At 44.2% G+C, this 23441-nt stretch overlaps 1 protein-coding gene across 1 annotated transcript in view; it reads left to right on the top strand.

The window, feature by feature from the left end:
• The window catches only part of MYO5A (myosin VA), a 937291-nt gene that overhangs the window by 777499 nt on the left and 136351 nt on the right, over positions 1–23441 (top strand). The window contains exons 28-30 of the mRNA XM_069624847.1: positions 5493–5720; positions 18425–18433; positions 20281–20381. Of these exons, the coding sequence (XP_069480948.1) occupies positions 5493–5720; positions 18425–18433; positions 20281–20381 (338 nt within the window). The remainder of the gene's footprint in view (positions 1–5492; positions 5721–18424; positions 18434–20280; positions 20382–23441) is intronic.

Raw genomic sequence — 23441 nt, 5'->3', positions numbered from 1 at the left:
TATCTTAGGAGGGAGAGAGGGCTGTAGAATCAGTACAAATGAAATTGTAATCCAAATGGTCCAAAGAAACACTATGTATGTGAAAATAAAGGATTTATTTAAATACAGGTAGGTCCAGATAAATCTAGGGGTAAATACGTACTAACACATTACATGAAATCAAAATTATAAAATCGCCACATTATACTTAAAGGTACACAGACCAAAGTATAAACCTTATTTGGAACCCCTGACAGTAGTTCTAGGGAAGTCAAAACCTTTTCATACACATTCAGTATAGGCCACACCTATTCTTGGGGAGTAAAAAACAATATTTAATTTCACAATTACAATCAGTAATGCAAGGGAGCCGACCCTACCAGGTGTACAGTGACTCTCAGTACACATCACATAATCAGTCAACTGGACAATATACTTGTTGTGAATAGTGGAAGACTTATTCCAGGTACAGTAAAAACCTATAACTGCTTTTGTGATAACACACAGTTATACTAGGTGAGTAAAACCTAAGGATGTAATATTCAATTACAGGTGCTTTTGAGATCAGTGAAACACAGATTGAGATACGCAGTAGCTCTGGTAACTTATTTTTGGATGGCACACAGCTAACTCAAGGTAAGTAAAACCCACATACTTTGTATATCTCACAAGCTGTCCAAGTTAGGTCTTTCCCAGCTATAAGGATAACTGAAGTATGACTTATCAGGGACAGTTAGAACCACAGACTCGAGGTTAGATAGCACAGGGAAAGTAAAACCCAATCTTACACTTTACTTGACTCAGTTATTCTAGGTAGGCAACAACCTAATACAGACTTATTCTGGACAGGCTAACAGCAAGTCAGGGGAAGCAGGGGCAAGTTGGGGGACACTTGTATAATTATCCTCAAAGTACTAATTTGGTGATACCAACACTTTGGGGAGAGGCACAACCTAATCACAGGAGAGTAATATACATTCACATCTGCTTTCTATTAGACTGGCAAAACAGTTTCTAAGGAAGAGAAGATGTTGACCATACTTTTAAGAATAGTGCATCACACACCCAAGTAAGTAAGAACTTTTGTAACTGTTCACTTTTAGAGTTAGTTACCAACCAACTCTTTACAAGTATGTAACGTTTAAACACGTATTTTCTTTTCCAGGCAAAAGTCCCAATCCCTTAAAAGTCTTTCCCTTATTCTTGGAGCATGAGTGTTCTCAGTGGCAGAAGGGGGGGTCACTAGGACTAGGGACCAACAGGCAGTGTCAGAATAGATTCTTTAGTAGCAAAAGTCAGAGTTCCTTAGGAAAACTGGGCAAACAGGTGAGTACTTTACTTTAGAGTTAGAAGAGGGTCCAGGGGCTTCACAGAAGACACCCTAGCAGGATTCTAGCAGTTGGACTGGGAGAACTGGATGAGCGGCCTCCCCATCACCGAAAACACCCCACAGCTACACACCACAGAAATCCTAACAGACTTAAGATAAGTACATACCCAAGCCAACTCAGAACCTCAGCATTGAAGAAGATTTTGCAGCAGGAAGACTTCAGGCTCTGCAGCCAAACAACCGGTCAGTGGATTCCTTGTCGTGGTGACTGAGAACAAGACCTCAGAAGGAACTTTGTAGCAGGGATTGATGAAGAAGGCTCAAGGCAAGGTTTACCTCGTAGCTGAATGCGGTTCTGTGGATTTGGCACCTTTTCAAGGAGCACAGAAGACCAAAAATGGTGGTTCAATTCTCATCATGACAAAGGTCCAGCACTCTGGTGATGGGACTTTTCGGAATCGATTTGTGTTTCTGGAGATCCACCAAGATGCCCACAAAGTTTCAGCGAGATTCAGAATTCGGAAGACCGTGCACCGCATAGTGGCTCGAGGTCCCACGGTGTTGGGGTATTGCAGCAACGCAAGGTCCCAGCAACGCGTGGGATGGCTAAAAATGGAGGTCTTCTTGAGTATAGTGGGTCTCATCAGGCTCTGGGTCACGGTCGTCGTTTTCAGAGTCCCCAGGTTGATTGGAAGGAAGGGTTACGGCAGGCTCTGGTTACACAGCAGGCTCTCGGGTCGCTGGAAATAGTTTCTGCTGCTTTTCATTCACCCTCTTTGGTTTTGGTTCCAGTGGTTGACTTCTCTTCAGCTTCCAGGTTTGAAGTATTTATCAGGAACTACAGCACAACATCTGCATTCTCCCCTCACATTTTACAAGAAGGGGCGGTCTGGTAGGACAGCCAGCCCCCCACTGGGATTTGTCCACATTCTGGCAAGGAAGAAGACAAAGGTCTGTGGAGTTTGGGACTCCTCCCTCGTTTCGTGCCCTCACAGACAGACTGAAGCCTGGACGGGGAGTCCAGGGGACTCCCGCCAAAGATAAAAATCACACAAAGGAATTTCCCACCCTGGATGTCAGGGGAAGGAACAAGAAAGGACAAGAAACACTAAAATGGTGAAAAAAGACAAGAGCCATTATGGTAAAAATTAGCACCCTTAGGTGCCTTTACTGCAGCTGTGAACACATGTTTTGATTAGGAAAAGGTGCACCAAATTAATACAAGGTATCACTGCCACCAGCCATTGAAGGTAAGCTTGTCCCTGTAACAGAATTGTTACAATCTTAATGTGAAAATTGATACATTGTATCTCCCCTTCACTCCAAATAAGATGGGGTGTGCTTGCTTCACAGAATAAAATGTAAAAGGGATCCACTGATCCTTTCTACCCTTGGGAACTGTAGTTCACCTAAGGTTAGCAAAATAAAGTTAAAAGGGGAGCCCATAGGGCAACCCAGCAACAACAGGCACTTATTACCAATAAGATGTTAAAGAGGATCACTTTAAAAAGACACTATGGAGAGTCAGAAAAATAACACCCATAAAAAGAGTAAAAGATTATGTGAGTGTGGAAAAAGGTTCCCACTCAGAGGTATTACGGAAAAATATCCCACTAGTAAAGCAAAAAGTTCTGGGGTTGACCCAGGTCAGGAAGATTTACCAGTTTTGTGAAAATCTTACCTAACATTCATGTTTCAACAACGCATTCATGAGAGCTCAGTGAAATTGTGTACCGTGGACAGTCCTATAACACATTATGACAGAGGGATGACAAGACAAATTATTTTACAAGGCCTTGTCATTTAGATTGTGCAAGTTCGACAATGTAAAGTGCAGGGGGAAGTGCCAAGGAGAGGGAGCGGGGGAGTGCAATTAGGGTTACTGTGTTTCTTTAGCTGGATGACTGTTTGATCAGAGCTCCGTAACATCCGTTCACAAGCTCCAGTTTGCAAACTGACTCCTTCAGACCCCCTCCTGGAAGACAGTCTATGCTGATATTTGCATTTCTGGTCTCTGTTGAAAGTCTGCCAATTTTAGTATTGGTGGGTAAGGAAAGGGCCAAGCTGTATCATGGCTCGTGCAGGTAAGGCCCCATAAACCGTCAGTATAGAGTTGATGCTGTCTGGACTGTAGAGCTATCCTGGCTTGTTTCTGTGAAAGGCAGATGAATGAGCTGTTGGAAAGCTGAAGTTCAGTAAATACTGTGTGCCAGTTTAGCTGCTGCCTGTAAGGCCTTTGGAGGTTTGCCACCTATTCCTTGTCCCTAGAGGAAAGAAACAGCAGGACATGCTGCTTCCCAAATACCATTTAAGAAGGAGGTATTGCAGAGAATGTCTTTGATTCAGTGCTTTCACACTTAGTTGGTAGGATGAGAGAGCCATGTCTCCTTTTCAAAATGGCCAATTATCAGTGTATGTGGTTGGCAGCCGTGTTTCCCTGTTCACCACTACATGTGGGCTCAATATTTAAGTACAGGTGCTGATTAAATGGAGTGCCTTTGGAGATGTCTATGTATCTCCAACTTGCCAATCTACCTTCCTACATCATGTGAAAGCCTAGGATGCCTTGCACTGCCCCCAACATCCTGATTTTCCTGTAAATTGCACACTGCATTTCTCTTTCTGTAAATCGTGGCATAGATATCCTTTTCCCCACTTCACATAGAGACTATTGATCCCAGTACTACAGCTCTAATTTTGCAATTGGGAGCAATTTAGAATCGTTGAGGCTTCCATGTTAGGAGTAGTCTAGGACACAACTCTGACTCCAACTTTCATACCTCAAAGAAGGAATTCTGGTTCAATGAGAAGTACTTTCAAACAAATTCATTTATGCTTTAAGTGTACTTTGGAATAGTTGGCCTCCTGCATCCATAGGCCTGCTTACCTATTATGTGGCTCTCCAGCTGTTCTGGACAGCTCCCATGACCCATAGCCAGCATAGTCAGTGATGAGGTTTCCTGTGAGTTGTCATCCAAAACATCTAGAGGACTGCATAACAAGTAACCATGTGCTGGGGAAAGTGAAGAAAGTGCAACAGCCTGATTAAACTGACAGTGAGTAAATGTGTCCAAGAATGTCCATAGTTATCTTATTCTACCTAGAACTACCCTATTTCTTTTTTTTTTTTTTTTTTTTACAGTGGTCCGGTTTTTAGGTCCGTTTTACTAATGAGCAAAAACGAGCCCTTTTGTCTTGGGTCAACGACACAGCCGCAGATGAATGTGGCAAAGCACAAGAACAATGTTTTTTTTTTCCCAGAGATATCTTCCCCCATTACACTGAATATTGTTCTCCCTATGTTTCTTCATGGAGTTCATCTGACTGCTTGTGAGCAGGCATTTCACCTGTCTGTGAGAACGGTTCTATTAAGGCACAAAGGGGGATCAGAAGTACTCCCTGTAAGTCTCATGTTTACTGCACCTTCTCTAAGCCAACATACTACTCAAAATGTAGTTGTCTGCTTGATCATCTCTTGCCTTTTTCAGTGTTTGTGTAGTTAATTCTTCGACTTTCCAAAGGCATTCGAGCACATTCCAATTTAATCTAAACTTAATGACTTTAAAAAGGCTTGAAAAACTTTCACCTAAAATGTGAAATAGGAAAGTAGAATAAGCCATTTGAGACCAGTTATACATGCCACAGTTCCACCCAGTAACCATCACTGGAAGTTCACCTGCAGTTCAGGGATACATGGTCAAAGCTACATCTCCACGTCATATGTTTTCTAAGCTTCATACAAAGATTCCAGGTCGACTTTCAATACTTAATAATTACCAACACGTTCAAGTCACAGAAGAGCCATCCATGAACTAATCCTTCAGACCTTGTTTCAGTGGGTTGGAGCTTCTTGCACGACAGCTCTCACATTTCTGAATCCCTGTAAAAAGCAAACCCATTAGAGCCTACTTGCAAATGGCGAGTGTATTGCAAGGAATGGAGATTGTTCTCTAACTCATTATTTTTAATTTGAACATGCATCCAATTTAAACCTTGAAATTTAGATAAATGTATACAATAGTTGTACATTATTTGTTTTCTGTTGAAGAGTAAACACATTGTGTGGGTTTGTATAGTATATAGATGCCTTGATATAGTAGTATGCTTCACCCTTTAACTTTCTTTCCTGGCCAATTCAAGTGCTACACATTCCCTTGTGATTGTTCTCTCTCTATCTTTGTAGCGCCAAGAACTTGAATCTGAAAACAAGAAGCTGAAGAATGACTTGAATGAGATGCGCAGGGCACTAACTGAGAAGGGATCTCCAGCAGTGACCGCTCCCGGAGCACCTGCCTACAAAGTCCTCACAGAGCAGCTGATGGCCATTAGTGAGGAGCTGGATGTGCGCAAGGAAGAAGTTCTCATCCTAAGGTCACAGCTTGTCAGCCAGAAAGAAGCCATTCAACCCAAGGTAGGTAACATAGAGCACCACTGCCTTTATGGTAAGTTTGATGGTGAGCGAGGTTTGCAGAAGAAAGTATTAACCCTATTGTTAGGTCTGAAATACATTTGTGGGATTCCTTGGTTAACTTTAGTAGTTCAGAGTCTTTGTTGGCTTTCTGGTGTTCTGAACCCATTTGTGGCAACAGTACGTTTATTTCTAAAGCCTCACTGACAGCTGAAACCCATGTTTGATATGCTGCCTTAAGCAGCCTACAAGGATACCTTGGAAGGGGGACTCCAAAAGCCCCATTTAGTAAGTTTTCTCACCCAGAAGGCATGTTGGGTCACATGCTGGTGACTCGTTTAATTTTGTTTGCACCACAGTGTAGCCTTTCCACGGGATTTGTAGCTACTTGCTCCCTGGCCATGAAGTTGGTTTTTAAAACTCTTTAACTTGTCATTTTCATTGCAGGTCTTCTTTGTTGTTTGACACGTCAGGAAAAGCTATATGGCCTTGATGCGATCTGTCTGAGGGCTCTCAGTCTTGCCTGGTTGAATGCAACCTGGTTTAGTAGGGGAGAGGGTTCTCTCAGATGTGTGTGAAATTTGATGGCCACTAAAATTGTGAGTGCACAATGATGGTGATTGGAGGGCTGCGGTAGCCCCTACCCCTCTGTTTTCTTTAGTTTTTATATCTGGGCTACCACAGGTTTTTCAATAGAACCTACAGAGAACATTGTGCAATGTGGCGGGTCGGAAGGAGGAGTTGGACACATTACGGACATGTTACCTTTCTTTAATGAAAACATTGGAAAAAGGCTTACGTTTCCTTTTTACTAAAGGGATTGCCCTGCCTATCTAAATTAACTAAAGGTGCTTGTCTGTCGTCAGGAAGTCAAAAAGTATAATTTGTCCTCCGTCCCAAACCTAACGCTACCGGACACTACCAGTAATATGAATAACTCAAAAATAGGCCAAAAGAATGTCTTTCTTCTCTTAGTCGTCTCTCTTCTTGTATTCCTCTCATCGGCTTCCTCCTTAAGGCTGTATCTTATCTTCTGTGGTTATTGGTACAACAATGTATGCTTAGAATATAGGATTCTTTAAGTTAACTTCCCTGATAGTCTCTTGATGTTTCCTTCATAAGTTCATGTAGTTCCTCCCATATACTTGTGGGATTTCATTCTCTTTAAAGGATAGTTCCGGGACTTTTTTTTTATTGTCCCTACGGGTCGGCCATGTGTTTGTAAGCATAAATCGGTAGATCGTAGGAAACTTTCCTATGGACCTTACCCGACTTTTCGCCCATTATCGCACTCGAAATCAGCCTCCATTTTGTGATAATCCTATCATTCCGCCGCATCGACCTGGCTCACCTGCCTTTGCGGCACTAAATCAAATCCCCCGCCCCTGAAACAGACTTTATCAAAACATTCATATTCCCCGCCTCTATCCGTGACGTGACTGAGCTGCGTAGGCAAACGCGCCCAGGCGTCTTCTACGCGACTCCACACAGACCCCGGAAATCAACACAGATCAGCTCACAATACAGCGCACCACAATTCGGAATATGAAACTGTACTTTGAAATCAAACCGCAAGATTGTAAATGTGGTAAAGTACATTTATTTGACATCAAATGTTTAGAGAATATTCAGCGATTTGCATTTTTATTTGCTCATGTTCCAAAAAGTTCGTATTGAGGAACGCGATGGTCCTTTGCTGTACACAGGGTCTTAGAGCATCTCACAATACAGCACCACAATTCGGAATGTGAAACTGTACTTTGAAATCAAACCGCAAGATTGTAAATGTGGTAAAGTACATTTATTTGACATCAAATGTTTAGAGAATATTCAGCGATTTGCATTTTTCTTTGCTCTCGATCCAAATTAGTTCGTCTTGAGGCAAGCGATGTTCGTGTGCAGTACACAGGGTGTTGGTTTACGATAAAAATAAGCTCTTCTGTCGCACTGATAATCGCATGGCTGTTCCAACAACGAGGCACTAGGCCACCACAACGGTAGGTATGTTGCATCTAACCCTTAGTACCGCGTAAGGGCATACTTGTACTTGGCGATCGTCCCATAAAATGGTCAGGGTGGTAACGTTGTTCACGCGGAGAAGCAACTGGCGGCTGTAGAAGCCGTCCGCCGGTGTCTGGTACTCGTGACACAGACAGTAGTGAATGATGTACCTAAAAACATAAAAAATGAAATTAGTCTCACCATCAGATCCTTATTAAAATTATTCATTTCATAGCGAGGACAGCGCTACTGGGTGTACACAAGTGTTTAAAGGCGTGGCGAGGCATGGAGGGGGGGGGAGTGGAGTACAAGGTAAGTAGCATAAAATAATAAATAAATAGGGCCAGCTGGTGGCAAGTGCAAGGTAAGTGCAGAACAAGTGCTGGGAAGGGGGGGCTGTAGGATACTGAGACAGTCCCCCAGTGCAGGGGTTGACAGGGAGGCAGTGCAGGTGGAGAGTGGAAGGGCCCAGGACCGAGGTCGCAGACAGTGGACCAGTTGTAGCAGGGGAGAGGGAGAGAGAAAGCAGAAGCAAAGAGGAAGGTTTTGAGGTGCTTCAGTAAAAGCAGATGTTTCTCCTCCAGATAGTGCGCGGTAGAAAACACTATGCCACATAGAACGAACAAGTACAACTGAACCCGTCTTTAAAGCCACTGTATAGTAATGAAATTGCGGTATAAACTCATCAAAAGTTACTTACATTATATTTGCATTTTCCATTGTGTCTCTGTGTAGGGCAGACCCGAAACACCACTCCTTCTTTGCCGACGTTACTTCTTCTAATGAACGTGGCTCATCGTTTCGTTTCTGAAATTTTATTCATTATCTTTTCTTAGTCTTTCAGGATGGTCCCGGCCTGTCAAGGTCAAATCACAATAGAACCTTATATTGGGTCGTGGGCCGTTCCGCCACCCGAGCAAAACATCAAAGCAGCTGACCTTCACTTTGAGCGAGCACACATTTCTAGTTAGCTCCAGTTAGTGTAAGGGCATCTTGTCTGCGTGCCTTTTTTTTTATTGTCCCTATGGGTCGGCCATGTGTTTGTAATACGGAAACATTCTATAATTTTTGTAAAAATGATTTATATTACTGTTTGGTTTAATTGCAATGGGCCTGCAACATGAGGAGACTCGAGAGAACAGACAATCGAATTACAATCATTTAAACCGTGATGTGTATTTCTCAATGAGCTCTGCTTTAGGTGGACATGGAACAGAGGCAATGTTGGGTGGCAATGCAGTTGTCCCCTGCATAGGTTCGTTCACCACTCCATGTATGTGCCTATCGAGGACATCTACGATAAGTCTCTCAATAAACTCATATTGCATATCCTCAAACACTGGTTTGATCACCCATTGTTTACTTCTTTTAGTGAAGGCCTTATTGTAGCGAAGCGTCCCTAAAGTTCCGGTCGTCCTACTTTGTTGACGGCCAACATTATGGTTATGTGCCAAGACCGCTAGAAGAGTCCGATTTATCATGCCTTCCATGCCAAAATGCAATCTTTTGGGCCTGTACTTGAGGCACATATTGTGGAACACCTCCAAATCTCCTGTGTGGCAGAATTCCGTGAGTCCCCTCAAAGCTTTTGTTATAGTTTTATCAAATACAATCTTTTCAATGGCCTTGTGAGTGGGTGATGAAGGAATCAACCACTTCTTCTTCCGTGCCTCCTCTGTGGACAAATGGCCATGTTCACATTTGTGGAAATGCTCATTTGTCGACCATCGATGTACGTTGCTACAGTGCAACATTACTGACCGCCATTTTTCCAGTAGAATTTCCAACGACCCTTCACATGTTTTTGAGCTCCACCAAAGATGGTTGCTGATTGACTTGGACCACTGTGAAATACCTTGCATATCTTTTTTTTTTCCTGCAGCCGACAATTTTTTATTGATTGATTTTGCAAGATGCCAAACGTCAAATTGGTGATTTATATTTTTGTACTGTTCTCTCATTGTCTTGGCAATTGAAACGTGTCTGTCCGTGGCTATCAGGTCGATCACCATTCCCCGCGATTGTAGTTCTTGCAATGATGCTACAAAGCCAACTTTCTCCATGGCCACTGAGGATGTACTTTGTGACACCTGCACGACCACCGAACTCACAATTTTCTTACTTTCCATGTCCTGAAAGTGGTAGGTGCAGTACTTGGCTGAAAATCCTGGACTGTCGCATTGTCCATCACCGGCTAGCCTGAAGCGTTTGCCCGCGAATGTACTTTCCATTGACATTTTTTCCATTCTCCAAGCTTCGCTGATGGCTGGAAATAGATAATCGGTTTGGTATTTGTAGAACTGACTTTTCGCAATGAAACGGATTCCCACAAACTGAAAGAAATACTGTAACTTTTTAAAACTTGAACCACTAAAAAGTGCGGCCGCTGCACAAAGTAGATTGCCTGCTGGCAGTTGCCCCAGCATGGGTTGTGCAGACCATGCGAACGGATGATATTGTGTACAGGTGGCATGTATTTTAAGGTTAGTGCCTCGAATTGCACGAGTCACATTAATCAATGGCTCCCCACATACTTCCCCACCAACCCAATGCCCACATTTCATCATCATAATAATATCCATCAAACAGCTATCGAATACAATGAATTTGGCCTCTTTCCTTATACTGTCACTCTGCATCCCAGCTGGTTCGGCCTGTAACGTTGAGGACATGTCACTCGCATGAAAGGTACAATCTCTGATATCGTCTTCCGCTATGCTGAGTGATATTGATGGTGTTTCATTGTCGTCCACTTCATTCTCTTCCATTGCAACATCTGTTCCTTGTCCGGAGATGGGAGAAAAAAACAATGTCTTCAACTTTCGCGTGCTCTTATTTTTTGCGGGTGTGGATTCTGTGAATTGATCTACGACTGCATCCAAACTACCAGGAGGACATTCACTATCAATGGCTGGTGGTGGTATAGCTCCGTTGTCAATCACTTCATATTCTTCCCATTGGCACGATGCATCTCCAGTCTCAAGTCCCTGCCAAAAGGTTTGACAAGCAACATCTCTCGTTCGCTTCACTGTCTGTGTAGATCTAGTTCTTACACCCACTCGCAACTAGAGGACAGATTAGAAAAGGGATGTTCAGTTTAAACACAACTTACAGTATTGAACTATTGACAGTGAAAGACAACATAATATAGTGAACAGGACACTAACCTTCTTTTGCTTTCTTTTCTTTGAAACTTTCTTTCCTCGAACTTCAACATCAGGACGCTGTTGCTCCGACTCGTGTGTGCATGTCTCCACTTCCTCTCGCGCTGCAACGACTATACTTTCATGATAAGCACATCCATCACTCACTGAGGCTCCATCGACTCGCTGAAACATAGAACTTTCATTAGTATGTATAATAATATTGAAAACACAAAATGTACTTGGGGACCAATACCCATACGTACATCTCAATAGCAAAACACGAATGAACGCATTGTGTAGAACATTCAAACGACAATAGTTCACGCATTGTTGATCTAGTTAGATTGAACTGTCAAGATCCATACCTCGGGCTCCGCATAGACTTCCATTGATGATATTATTGAAGATGAGGCTTCAGCAACTCCCTGAAACACAGTAATTGCATTAGTATGGTTTTGTATTTTGTTTAAAAGAACATAAACTTTCTGCAGGCGTCAACGGCTCATCTAAATAGACCTGCACAAATGATCAGTTGTCTAAAATAAATAATGGATATCTAAATATGATTCGATTTGCTCCATCGTTGGAAGTGTCACCACCCAGAGATCTGCATCAACTATTAGGGGTGATGTTCTTGTTGAAGAAGCTCCGTCAGCTCCCTGAAACATAGTACTTGCGTTAATAAAGAAGGAAGTATAGCGGATGTAATCACGTCATTTGATCTCGCATGATTGATCTGTCAGTATCCATACCTCGAAATGCATAAGAACATCAAGGGACGCTGTAACTGCGGTGCACACTTCTGCAAGCTGTTGCGCCGACCCGTAACTGCACGCTCCCCCTTCCTCTTGGACTAATGCTCCATCGACTCCCTGAAACATAGGACTTTCATTAGTAATGAACACAATATTGAAAAAAGAAGACACATAGGAGGGCGACGACAGAAGGACATACCAATGGCTAAAAACGAAAGAAACATTGTGTGTAACAATCACGCTACAAGAATGCAAGATCTGATGATCTCCATCGATGGAACTGTCCGGAAACGTACCTCGAGCATCTGAGTGACATCTACGGTTGTCGTCAATGCGTTGGACTCCTCAGCATCTCCCTGAAAGACAGTACTTGCATTATTTTGGATAACAATAATTATAACTGAAAACAAAGACTAGAGGACGAGTACTGTGGTGTACCATTAGGTAAAATAATTACACGATCAATTAAAACTATTGATTTACATGCCTAAAACAAGTCAGTGTCAGAATAGCTAAGTAAGATTACCCGATAGGCGCTTGAAGTGGCTGATGACTGCAATAACGACACGGATGGAGAATCTTCAGCCTTCATATTGAGTGGATACATAAATGGGGAAATTATTGTTAGCTAATGCTACACACTACCGCAATGCCGAGAGATAAATACGTAAACTTGACTCACCAGTGGAGGGATGTGGACGAATAGAGTGGGAATAGCGGTTGAGAGCAATTTTCGCCTCGCTCGCGGTGTTTTCGTCCTTATTAGCAATGATGTGGAGTACATGTCTGGGCTAAAGTGCCTGCTGCAGATGCGGTATCGATCACCCCTCTTGTCCGCAAAGACTTCTAGGACTCTACTTTCTATCTCAGAGGCTGGATATCCGCAATATCGGACCCATTCTCTTATCTGATCTATTGTCTTAGGGAAAACATGCATTATAGTACCTTCAGATTTGTTATGGGTCTTCGAAGGGCAACCGCCAATGGAACAGGCAGGCATTATGGAAAGTTCTGAAAAGTAAAGATCAACAATTCTCTATGAATACCAATGTGTTAAAACATTAAATGACACATAAAAGGTTCAATGCAAGGTCCGTTTTGGTTCTTGGAACTATACATGTTATTCACATGCGGATAAGTATTTCAATAACTTTCAAAAAATAGAAAAAGTAATTTGACTAAACTCAGAACATGTGACTAGTTCCTTGCATGTACTGTCGTGAACGAAAAGAAAACATGGATGCAATTTGATGACTACTAGCAAATAGATATAAATTAAAAAATTGGACGCAAAATGATTATGGTACATGGACTTACCTTGACGAACAAACAGTTAGATGCAGGGATCAGAGTAGTTTCTTGTCGTAGAACAGGGAGCTGTTCACAGGTTGCAAACTGACGAGTTTGCTCAAAGTGGTCACGGAAGTTCACAGAGACGAAGAGCAGATAACCAGCACCTTCACGGGTTGACTAGCAAAGCGCAAAGAAGTTCTCATTAGAAATATGAAGTGGGTTATAAAGAATTCGAAACAGGGGTGTGTTTGTGAATGAATGACGTGTATATGTCGTGGCATTATGCGGTCTGCAGGGGGCCGTCCAGCGTGAGGGGGGATGCTTGGCAGGAGACACGGGGTCTGGAGGTAGACATGGGAACAACAACCCATGCTCTATAGACCACTTTGAAGTGTACATGGTCTTTGGCACCTCTTGGCCTTTATCGCTCCCTGACAGCTCCACTTGCCAGCACAAGTACCCCGGTGCGAACTGCCTTTGATAGGGCGGGGGGTGGATCGGGGCGGTGGTCGTGCAGACAAGACACAGGAAGACTCGTGAATGGAGACACACTTATGTGGATTGCAGGGGGCCGTCCAGCGTGAGGGGGGATGCTTGGCAGGAGACACGGGGTCTGGAGGTAGACATGGGAACAACAACCCATGCTCTATAGACCACTTTGAAGTGTACATGGTCTTTGGCACCTCTTGGCCTTTATCGCTCCCTGACAGCTCCACTTGCCAGCACAAGTACCCCGGTGCGAACTGCCTTTGATAGGGCGGGGGGTGGATCGGGGCGGTGGTCGTGCAGACAAGACACAGGAAGACTCGTGAATGGAGACACACTTATGTGGATTGCAGGGGGCCGTCCAGCGTGAGGGGGGATGCTTGGCAGGAGACACGGGGTCTGGAGGTAGACATGGGAACAACAACCCATGCTCTATAGACCACTTTGAAGTGTACATGGTCTTTGGCACCTCTTGGCCTTTATCGCTCCCTGACAGCTCCACTTGCCAGCACAAGTACCCCGGTGCGAACTGCCTTTGATAGGGCGGGGGGTGGATCGGGGCGGTGGTCGTGCAGACAAGACCCGTTTGCCGCAGGGCCTCACCAAGGAGAGGCCATCTAACTGAATGTAAGAGGATGGCTGCAGGATCTACTACATGGAATGCAGGGGGGTGAGTTTATAAATACCTCACCCTCCCAGGAGAATATACACTAGATTCATTTAAAAAATCAAAACAACCATTGTTAAAATATATGTTGGGCTTTATTTTAGATTTTAATTAAACATAAATAATAAACATTACACATTGTAAAGTTGAGGTTGCAGCACATCGAGGGAAAATCCGCGGTATTGTCCACTGTCACTGGGGAAATGTTGTCTAATGGCAAGTACCGCACAGGCAGGTATTACTCTCCGAACGCGGTGTCCGAGCCTCCCGTGAAGCCACCAAGTGAAGCAACGATAGGCCACCAGCCTGTACCACCTGTGAAAAAAAAGATGCAAACTGTATTAAACTGACCAAACTTTCTTATCAATGTCGATTCAGGTAACACATGTCATTTTTCTTAGAAAAAAATTATATCTAGAAAATGCACTATATGGAACCAATTTACATGCGTTCGAATGATATGTAAATGTAATTTTATATGTGGGAGACGACCATGAAATAGTGGTGGCATCACTGACATCACAAACAGAGTATACTTACTCGTTACTCGGATTACGCGGACGAACAGTGCCACGAAGTTCGTGCATAAGCACCATCATCATCCTCAACACTGTCCGTGAGAGGCAGGCTTCCCTGAACTCTGGCAGCTCGGTGATGCATTGCGGACTTTGCTCGCCTTCCTGCAGACTTTGCTCGCTTTCCGAAATGTAGGCCAAGCACCCGGAATTTTCACGGCAGCAGCAGTTCTCCTCCTCAGTTGGCATTAGCTCGCACCGATTGCACGTGCACCAGGTGGAGACGCCGTCCATGCGACATGGTCCAGGCTCTTCATCCGTTGACTGGTCCTCCCAACTGCCGTCAGAATCCCCATCGTTTTCGCGTGCTTGCCTTTCCAGTAGTTCCTCCTCGGTGTACTCGGGCTCGTACATATACGGCATTATTGTGGCCATTGTGCGGTAAAGATAGTAAAATAATTTACAGAGATGGTACAGGTGTTCACACGGGCTACAAGCGGCGAAGGTAGCTGACCAGAGCACTGAAACGAGTCACAGAATACTCAAAGTAACACAGAGAGAGGAATGGAATCGAAAATCTGCTGCTGTGTGTTGTGAAACGGTCTGTTTATACTTATTGGGGAAAGAGGCGTCCTGCCATTTCCATGGCAACACGTCAATAGCTGAGGCGCAGCGATTGTTGACACGAGACGTGCTTGAAATGGGCAGTACGCGTCTGCTGATGTCAGGCTCAGGGGCGGGGGATTTGATTTAGTGCCGCAAAGGCAGGTGAGCCAGGTCGATGCGGCGGAATGATAGGATTATCACAAAATGGAGGCTGATTTCGAGTGCGATAATGGGCGAAAAGTCGGGTAAGGTCCATAGGAAAGTTTCCTACGATCTACCGATTTATGCTTACAAACACATGGCCGACCCGTAGGGACAATAAAAAAAAAGTCCCGGAACTATCCTTTAATTCCTTCTTTACAACAATGTTCCTTGAAATAGTTTCTCACACTCTGATCTTTACGTGTATGTCTATTATATTCCTGAGGGTTCACATATCCTATGTTTTGTATGACCTTATCCAAATTGAGTCTCCCTCCCCCTCCTGGGTTCATGGTATTGGATTCTCTCTTTAGTGATTCTGTGACCATGACAGTCTGATTTCACAATACTTGTTACACTTCTTTGCGATGGGCTCTCTCCTCTCTTCAAGCCTCAGTAACTGGGGGCGTCTCCCTTCCTCCCAGGGTGTTTGCTTCCACGTTCTGTTTCTCAAACAGCATTGTTTGTCACACTCTGTATTGATTTCCGATATCTCCAATTCTGCTCACTTAATGTTCGACTTTCAAACTTGTGACTTTGAGAGTATTCTCTCCTCCCTGTACGCTGCCCTGGCAATTGCCAGTTCTCCCCGGTACCTTTTCCGATGCAGGGAACTTTGCGGGATTCTGTGGGCACTCAGATATTCGACTCCTTGGTTGCTCTTCTCTGTGCTTGGCTTTGCCGTCATAGCATTTTTGGCTCCTCTGACTTGGGATGCTGTCTGCGGATGCAGGCTGCAGGTAGCTCTATACTCCTTTCTACGGTGGCCTCAGCATCGTTCGTTGGCCGCCTCGCCCACCATGAAGCAGCTGTGGTTGCGCCATCACCTTGCACGGGTCTTAGGTCCCTGTTCGGGCAACGGTTCTCCCGTTGCAGGATTTGTGTGCTCTCTGGCATCTCACTCTGGCGTTCTTTGCCTTTCATAAACTTGCGGGCTTCGTGACTATGTTCTGCTATGCCTCTCCAAGGGGTAATCACGTAAGGGGGCTTCCCCTGCGTACCATCCTCTCTCCCTCATCACAAGAGCTACTTGTCTCATTCATAGTTATATACTCGTCTCTTTCTAAAGAGACATCTCATTTTCCTTGTATGGCTGCTTTGTTCTCATTTCATGACCAAACATAAGGATGACCGATTAGTCTTAATAGCAGGTAGTCCCATACATGCAGATTGGGTATTTGGTCTAGGGAATGCCTCCTCAGGATGGGAGTCCTTGTCCCCTAAGGAGGAGTCACACTCATTGAGATCCTACTTGCCCAGATCCCCTGGGAGGGGTTTGTGAGTGGGCTCACCTCCCTAGCTGCAAAGGGGGTGGCTCGCTCCCCTGGGGAGAAGGGACGAAAAGCCACAATTCGTCCCAACAGGTAACTGAAGAAGTTAACTTATCACTGAGAATCTTTGTGGCTGGTTGTTCTACTGACTCCTGATCCTCCTGAGGGTATCCGTGGGAATCTTCTGGGTGGGAGAACAGGTGAATCCTTCGGCACCGCTGCCCTTTTTCTGCCACGCGTAGAAGCTACTTCTCTACGTGAGCCTAGGGAAAACTGCTACTGTCGACCGAATGACGTTCACCCAAGGCTGCTTCTTCATGGCAAATCAAGCCGGGATCTCTGCTGCTGTTCCATCTCGAGGGACATTACTGCATCGGGTCCTGTTGTCCTCAGACCTGACCAGAGCATCCTGTGACCTGGAAAGAGGGTTCACTATTATGCTTCCTTCCTGCTGCCAACTCCCTGGGGTCTTTGAACTTATAAACCGCAGCTTAGCGAGTTCTCCTTGGTTTTAGGGCTTCGCCTGCAATCCTTCTCCAAGGCTCCCTGACTGCAACATCAACTGTAGCACGACTTGGCTCCATATCTGCAAGCCTTCTTCAACAAGCTTTTGGTGGTCGAGCCTGGATCGAGATCTCCCCCTTGGGGTTCAGCCATCATCACTAGCTCCAAGGTTGCTTCCTCTGTAGTTTCCTTGGAGCTCTGGTAGCATGTACCTGCTTTTCTACTTAATCGAGAGCTGCCACTTGACTTTGTCCTGTTTATTCTTCTGGACAAACCTTTCCTAACTTCTAACTGTCATTTTACTTTATATATGCATGCTTTGTTTTTAAAGCAAGTAAAAGTACATTTAGATATTTCTTTGTGCTTTACTTTAGTATACTTTGTGAGTGTGTGTTGCACTTTTACTATTATCACTCGAACCAGCCCCATTCATCTCAAGCTGAAAAACACCACAGCAGAGTTTGATGGTTTTCGACTGCTTTTGTCTTTAGGGAAACCAAACAATAGATTCCAGAAGGATGCAGATACAGTTGCGTACTTACAGGAGGATCTTAGAAGTAGCAGAAGAGACGTTGTAAAACTAGTGATATTGCAGGGCGATGCGTCAAATCAACGTGGGCTCCAGTAATGTACTTCTAAGCAACTGTTATTGCAGCATTTGAATAACATTTATTGATAACCTTAGGAGACAACTAGAAGCATTATCAAATCTGAGAAATTCTTTAGTAGCCGATTTGTTCAATCGCCCTGATTTTAAAGCAGCCCTACGGTTGCAACTATCAACATAAGGGGAACATTTTCTGCGAATAACTGCCGTCAAATGACACCTACGTGTCGTAAATGATTGTGTTGCAATGATCAGATGCATGCTTCCTTTTCTGCTGTGGAATTGCGGAAGGCGTGCATTTTGTGCACAATCTTATGTGTACTCCACGCCTGTGTAGTGGTGCATAGTAATTTACACTTGAGTGTTAAATATATAAAATGGGTCAAGATCATTCTAGGTTTTCCTTTCCGTTCTCTGAAGCCAGTCAGATTATATTAGCTGCACGCTGCGCAAATAATTCTAATGAGACGTACTTAGATCGGTGACCGTTGGAAAGGTCCTGAGGCTGTTGGAGCGTAAATGGTTACAGAAAATATATAAAATTAAAGAAATGTTGTTTGGTTGAGGAATATAGTCTTTTTTATGAACTAACTAAATGCAATATTTCTTTCTTTTATCTATCCTTCCTTTATGTTCATCAATAAACCATCTCCAGGATGACAAGGTAAACATCCGTTTTGAAACTCTTTTGGAAATTCTTTTTAAGTTCAATATTTGCGACTGATGGTGTTTAATTGGCATTTATTTTAAATGAAAGATATTCCCATTTTGTTCTGTTGACGATTGTGAGTGGCATGTTCTATTACGTTGCTCGGATCTAGACCGCGCACTTCTGCCATGTGCATCGTATCCAGACACTCTGGAAGATCTGAAAGAGACGGGAATGTGTTAGGTTAGAGGGAGAATGCAAGGGAAATTTGCTGTTGTGTTGGTGCACGCACACCGTTGGCACTCGGTGCTGTGTGGGAGTGAGAGAAAAGAGACATTTGTGTCCAGCGGGGAGCTTCATCTGCCTGTGGAGGAAGGATGCATTGGTCCGGTCTGTGTTATGCAAGTTAAATGTAGAGTTCTATCTTTCTGTTGTTTTCCTGTCTGTTGGGAGGGTTGTTCAGTCGCTGTGTGCGTGGTGTGGTTGATTTGTTTGAGTGTAGAGGGAAATTAAAAGATTGAATGGAAAATAAATTCAATTAGTTGCTGTTTTTGTTTGAAACAGTGAACGTTTTCCATGCAGTTAAAATATAAGATTTACATTTTCCATGCCCTTAACTTAAGTAGTTTCCAGGTGGTATTGTGTTTATTTAAGAGCAGGCATCTCTAAATGAATTTGGCTTAATAAGTCATTTACATTTTGTTCAGTGACTCAGTGGTGCAAAGATTAGGGAGAAGCCATCAGGCAGGCCTGTGTTGCAGTCCATATATTCTGGTGGGAGGGCTTCCAATGCAGCGACTTTCTAGCAACTTACTGTTCGATCACGAGGGTAGCCCACTCTAAAAGAGCTGCTCTGTTCCCAAAAATGCCCTTCTGTTTCCAGTTAAAGACCATGTCTCCTACAATTCGAAATTGTTTCCACAAACTAGAGTGAATTCAGCAGACCTCTTGCTAGTGCTAGTCATAACAAGAAGTCCCTTATTACCTAAAAAGCTCAATATCCCATCTTGCCCATGACTGTTTGATTTCATGGTTTCATACTTTACTTTCTGGAGTGCCTTGCTTGTGCCCCTCTGCTCTTTGGGCTCAGATTTCTTACAATATGCAAAGTTGCAAGCCGATGTAAGACCTTTATTTCAGACAGTGGCTGTGCCCTATGAGGACATCTTCACTCATGATAATACTATGGATTTACCTTTGCAAGAACCCGACGTTCTGCCAGCTGCAGAGCCCACTCTTTACCTCCCGCAGGGCATAGCATTGTGGTCTTCGTTCCTGCAAGCAGGCATAGGACCTGCTTTCCTCTTCTCAAAGAGCAGCATTAATAATAGAGGACCAAGCATCAGCAGCAGCATAACATAGTTCCACAGCCCAGGGTGCAGCCTCAGCCTAAATCCATTAAAAATCTCCCAAAGCACACACCACACTCGAGTCGCTGCGTTCTTTCCCAATTTCATAACATGTAGTGAATGTAACTGCCCGATGAAATATTGAAGAATGAACAACAATCTTGAACCCACAATAACACTGGGACCAACATGATATAACTTTTTGTTTCCATTGTGAGCGAATACTTCAGACAAGGGAGGGCCTCCATATGAGGCCCCCGCTTAGCAGGTTAGGGCTTTTTTTGTGATGCAAGTTACTGGATTCTGGTTGGCTGTTAATTGAAAGATTCGCAGTGAAGGCGGGCCATGAGACTGCATGTGGTGGTTGGCTTCCTCACAAAGTCAACAGCCCTAATTCTACTTCAAACAATGGATGTAGTAAGGTTAAACTATGGCCCCACTGTGGCACTTGTTATTTGGGTGAAGGAGAACTTTTCTGTATGGGTCCTAAACCATTGGTTTCCTGTCTTTCAGGATACCATGACGGACTCTACTGTACTCTTCAAGGATGTGCAGAAGATGAAGGACAAGGACGAAATCGCACAGGCTTACATTGGGATGAAGGAGACCAACAGGTGCGTGCATTCCTCACATCAGCCCCTTTAACTTGTGATATGAGCCACGTGTGTAATTTCTTCTTGGCCCGCCATCAGTCTGTGCTGTTTTCATAACAGTTGGGTAATCATTGAATTCTAGTCAGTTTGTGTCTTGTGTTTGATCTTTGCTTTTCTTATTGCCTTGACTGCAACCAGAGCCAATACGAGGATGCTGATTCTGCTGTCCTCTTGTGGTGATTTGTTGTACATTGAGCATTGGATGCTTGTTTGGCCGAAGCCAGAGGGTAGAACCGGATAGACTTGAATACATGATTTGAAACTTTATTAGCAATTTTTTCCTTTGGGTCCCTTTTTCCAAAGTCACAGTGGATAGATTAACGTGAACACCTAGTTGGCTACCGTGCCGATCATGAGGTTGGTTAGTAAGCATTACTGATTTAAGAAACTGTTACCATTTTGTAGCTGGATTTTAAATGTTAGTTCAAATATGGACATCAACACATTTATCACTGTTTTTGTATGTGATGCACAAATTGTTGTCCCGATTACATGACTGATTTACTGACGTTCACCCTGAAAAGGTGTCCTCCGCATAGCTCCTTGCCTGTACTAAGGTGGTGAGGAAGCAATCACGTATCAAAATACTCCAGGATAGCACCCCATGGTCCTTTATCACGAAAAGAGGTGGGTATGCCCCTTCACAGGTGATCAAGAAAAGTAGCTATTGCGATATTTGTTCTTACTGGTGCAATGCTACACATGAATCCACTCACTGGGGGAAGGCTTGCAGTTCAGTTTGCATCGTAGACTAGGCACTGTGGTAACTTTCCTCCCACAGATGTGGTTTTGAATTACTGGTATAATCTTAAATATGAAGACGGTAGTACATCAGGGGTCATCTTCGACTCCACACTCTCCTTCTCTCCTCACATATCTGACGTCTCTAAGAAGTCACACTACCAGCTGCACCTGCTCTGAGGTATACTTCCTTTCCTCTCCTTCCCCCAGAAGCTCACTGTCTCCAGAGCCCTGGTTCTCTCCAAGCTGGACTACTATAACAGCCTCTATCTAAATCTGCCTGCCTCTACTCTCCGCCCTCTGCAACTCATCCAGAACAGGACTGCGAGACTTGTCTTTGGCCTCCAGCCCAAGGACCATATCTCTCCAGGACTGAAATCTCTGTACTGGCTCCCAGTGGCTGCGAGGATTAAGTTCAAAACCCTCTGCATTGTCCACAAGGCCTTCTGGGGCTTGGGGCCAAAATACCTTCAACTCTCTCTTCCTAAATATCTTCCTTCTCGAGCTCTTCGCTCATCCGCCTCCAACTCCATCAGGGTCAGCTGCTTCGCCAAGCAACGAGTTGGGGTAGATCGCTCTCCACGGCAGGGGCATCCCTCTGGAACAGCCTTCCTGCCTCCCTGAAACTTGAGGAGAACCATCTCCGGTTCCGGAAGCACCTCAAAACCTTCCTCTTTGCTTCTGCTCTCTCTCCCCCTCTCCCCTGCTAAATTCCGACTGAAACTGCACTGATTCTGCAATTGGGCCACTCTCACCGATCTCGGTCCCTGACCCAGCCACTCTCCCCTTGCACTGCCTTCCTGGCAACCCCTGCACTGCGGGACTGTCTCTGTATCCCTACAGCCCCCCTTCCCAGCATTTGTCTGCACTTACCTTGCCCTTGCCACCAGCTGGCCCTTATTATTTATTTTGTTATTCTACTACCCCTGTACTGCACTTTCCCCGCTCCTTTTCCCCTTGCACTTTCCCTTCCCCTCTGCCCATGCACTTGCGTGATCTGAATGACACCTGGCCTAGTAAGATCGTTGTCTGTCTTCCCTTTGTCCCCCCTCCCTGCCTCGTTGCGCCTTGAAACACTTGTGTATAGGCACGTTACAAATGCCATATCATATATCATTGATTTCTGAAAGCCGCCTTTGGTTTTGTTCCACTGGGACTTTTTATAAGTTATAGCTCTGTTTGTTCATGAAAAATGTAGATGATAAGATCACGCTGTGCTTATTTTTGTAACTTTTCTTCTTGTGGAGACGTTTGCTTGTTTATCAGAGATTACAAGGCCAAACGAACCCAGGCCGGCTGTTTTTTTACATTATCTAATGTTTGTACTTTTAAGCGAATGCTTACAGCTTTGAAGAACTAACTTTGCTAGAGAGGAGTTGAGGTGCAGCCTGACAGACAGGTGGCGGTCTCAGGACAAAACTATAAACAGGCATTTGAAATATCACGGTGTAAATGCTGGCGTGTTAGCATTGGAATTGGCTCGGCATTGCGTTGAACGCTGCACGGTAATCTTTGTTTGGGATACACAGTGTTTAATGGGGAGCCCTTCTTACAAAATGTGTAGGGAGGAGGGAGAATCGCCCCAATTTAGTCCTGATCCAGTTTGTGAACTTATATTATTTATTTTTGGGTGGAGTCGCTCGACTCGCTACATATTAACAGCGACTTGATATCCAAATGCTGCCTGGAGCGAGATGTAGAAATAGCGACTCCATCAAATGTGCCATTATGATACGATCTCTTGAAAATGGATATGTCTAGAGGCACGTAAGGGTTCATTTAAACATTCTTTACCATGGCAGGACACTTAGTGCAGTATTGTACCTACTGATCCTCAGCCTATTGTCTCCAGTGGAGGATTGTTGTGTGTAAAAAAGCTCTTAACAGAGGCGTAGTCGGGATTGTCTAACGTGGGGCCTGAAGCTAATGAAGTTGGGCCCACTGCAGTGACATTAACATCTGCAAATGCCCACAAAGCAATGCTGAGCGTGCATTTTTAGTGGGCCTTTCCCGCTCAGGCCCTACCCTACCTACGCCTCTGGTTCTTAACCAGGAAATGTTAGGTTTTCTTGCTTTGTCTAAAAGTAAGGTCAGGCCAAACGTTATCAGAAAGAAGACCATTTTCGTGGTTTCTCCACTTTTTGCCCTTGTTCTGTCAGTGCTTCTCGGATGCTCTCAACACGCTCTCGGCTTAAATGGCAAATGTTTACTAGTGCATCTAACCATCTTCTTGGTTTTGTACACGCAAGAGTTCTTTAAAATCTCTCAACAGCCTGTTGG

The sequence above is a fragment of the Ambystoma mexicanum genome, chromosome 11 (assembly GCF_040938575.1).
Source record: "Ambystoma mexicanum isolate Mex_15411 chromosome 11, UKY_AmexF1_1, whole genome shotgun sequence".
In the NCBI taxonomy this organism is placed as follows: Eukaryota; Metazoa; Chordata; class Amphibia; order Caudata; family Ambystomatidae; genus Ambystoma; species Ambystoma mexicanum.
This window is presented reverse-complemented; position numbering and strand designations above follow the sequence as displayed.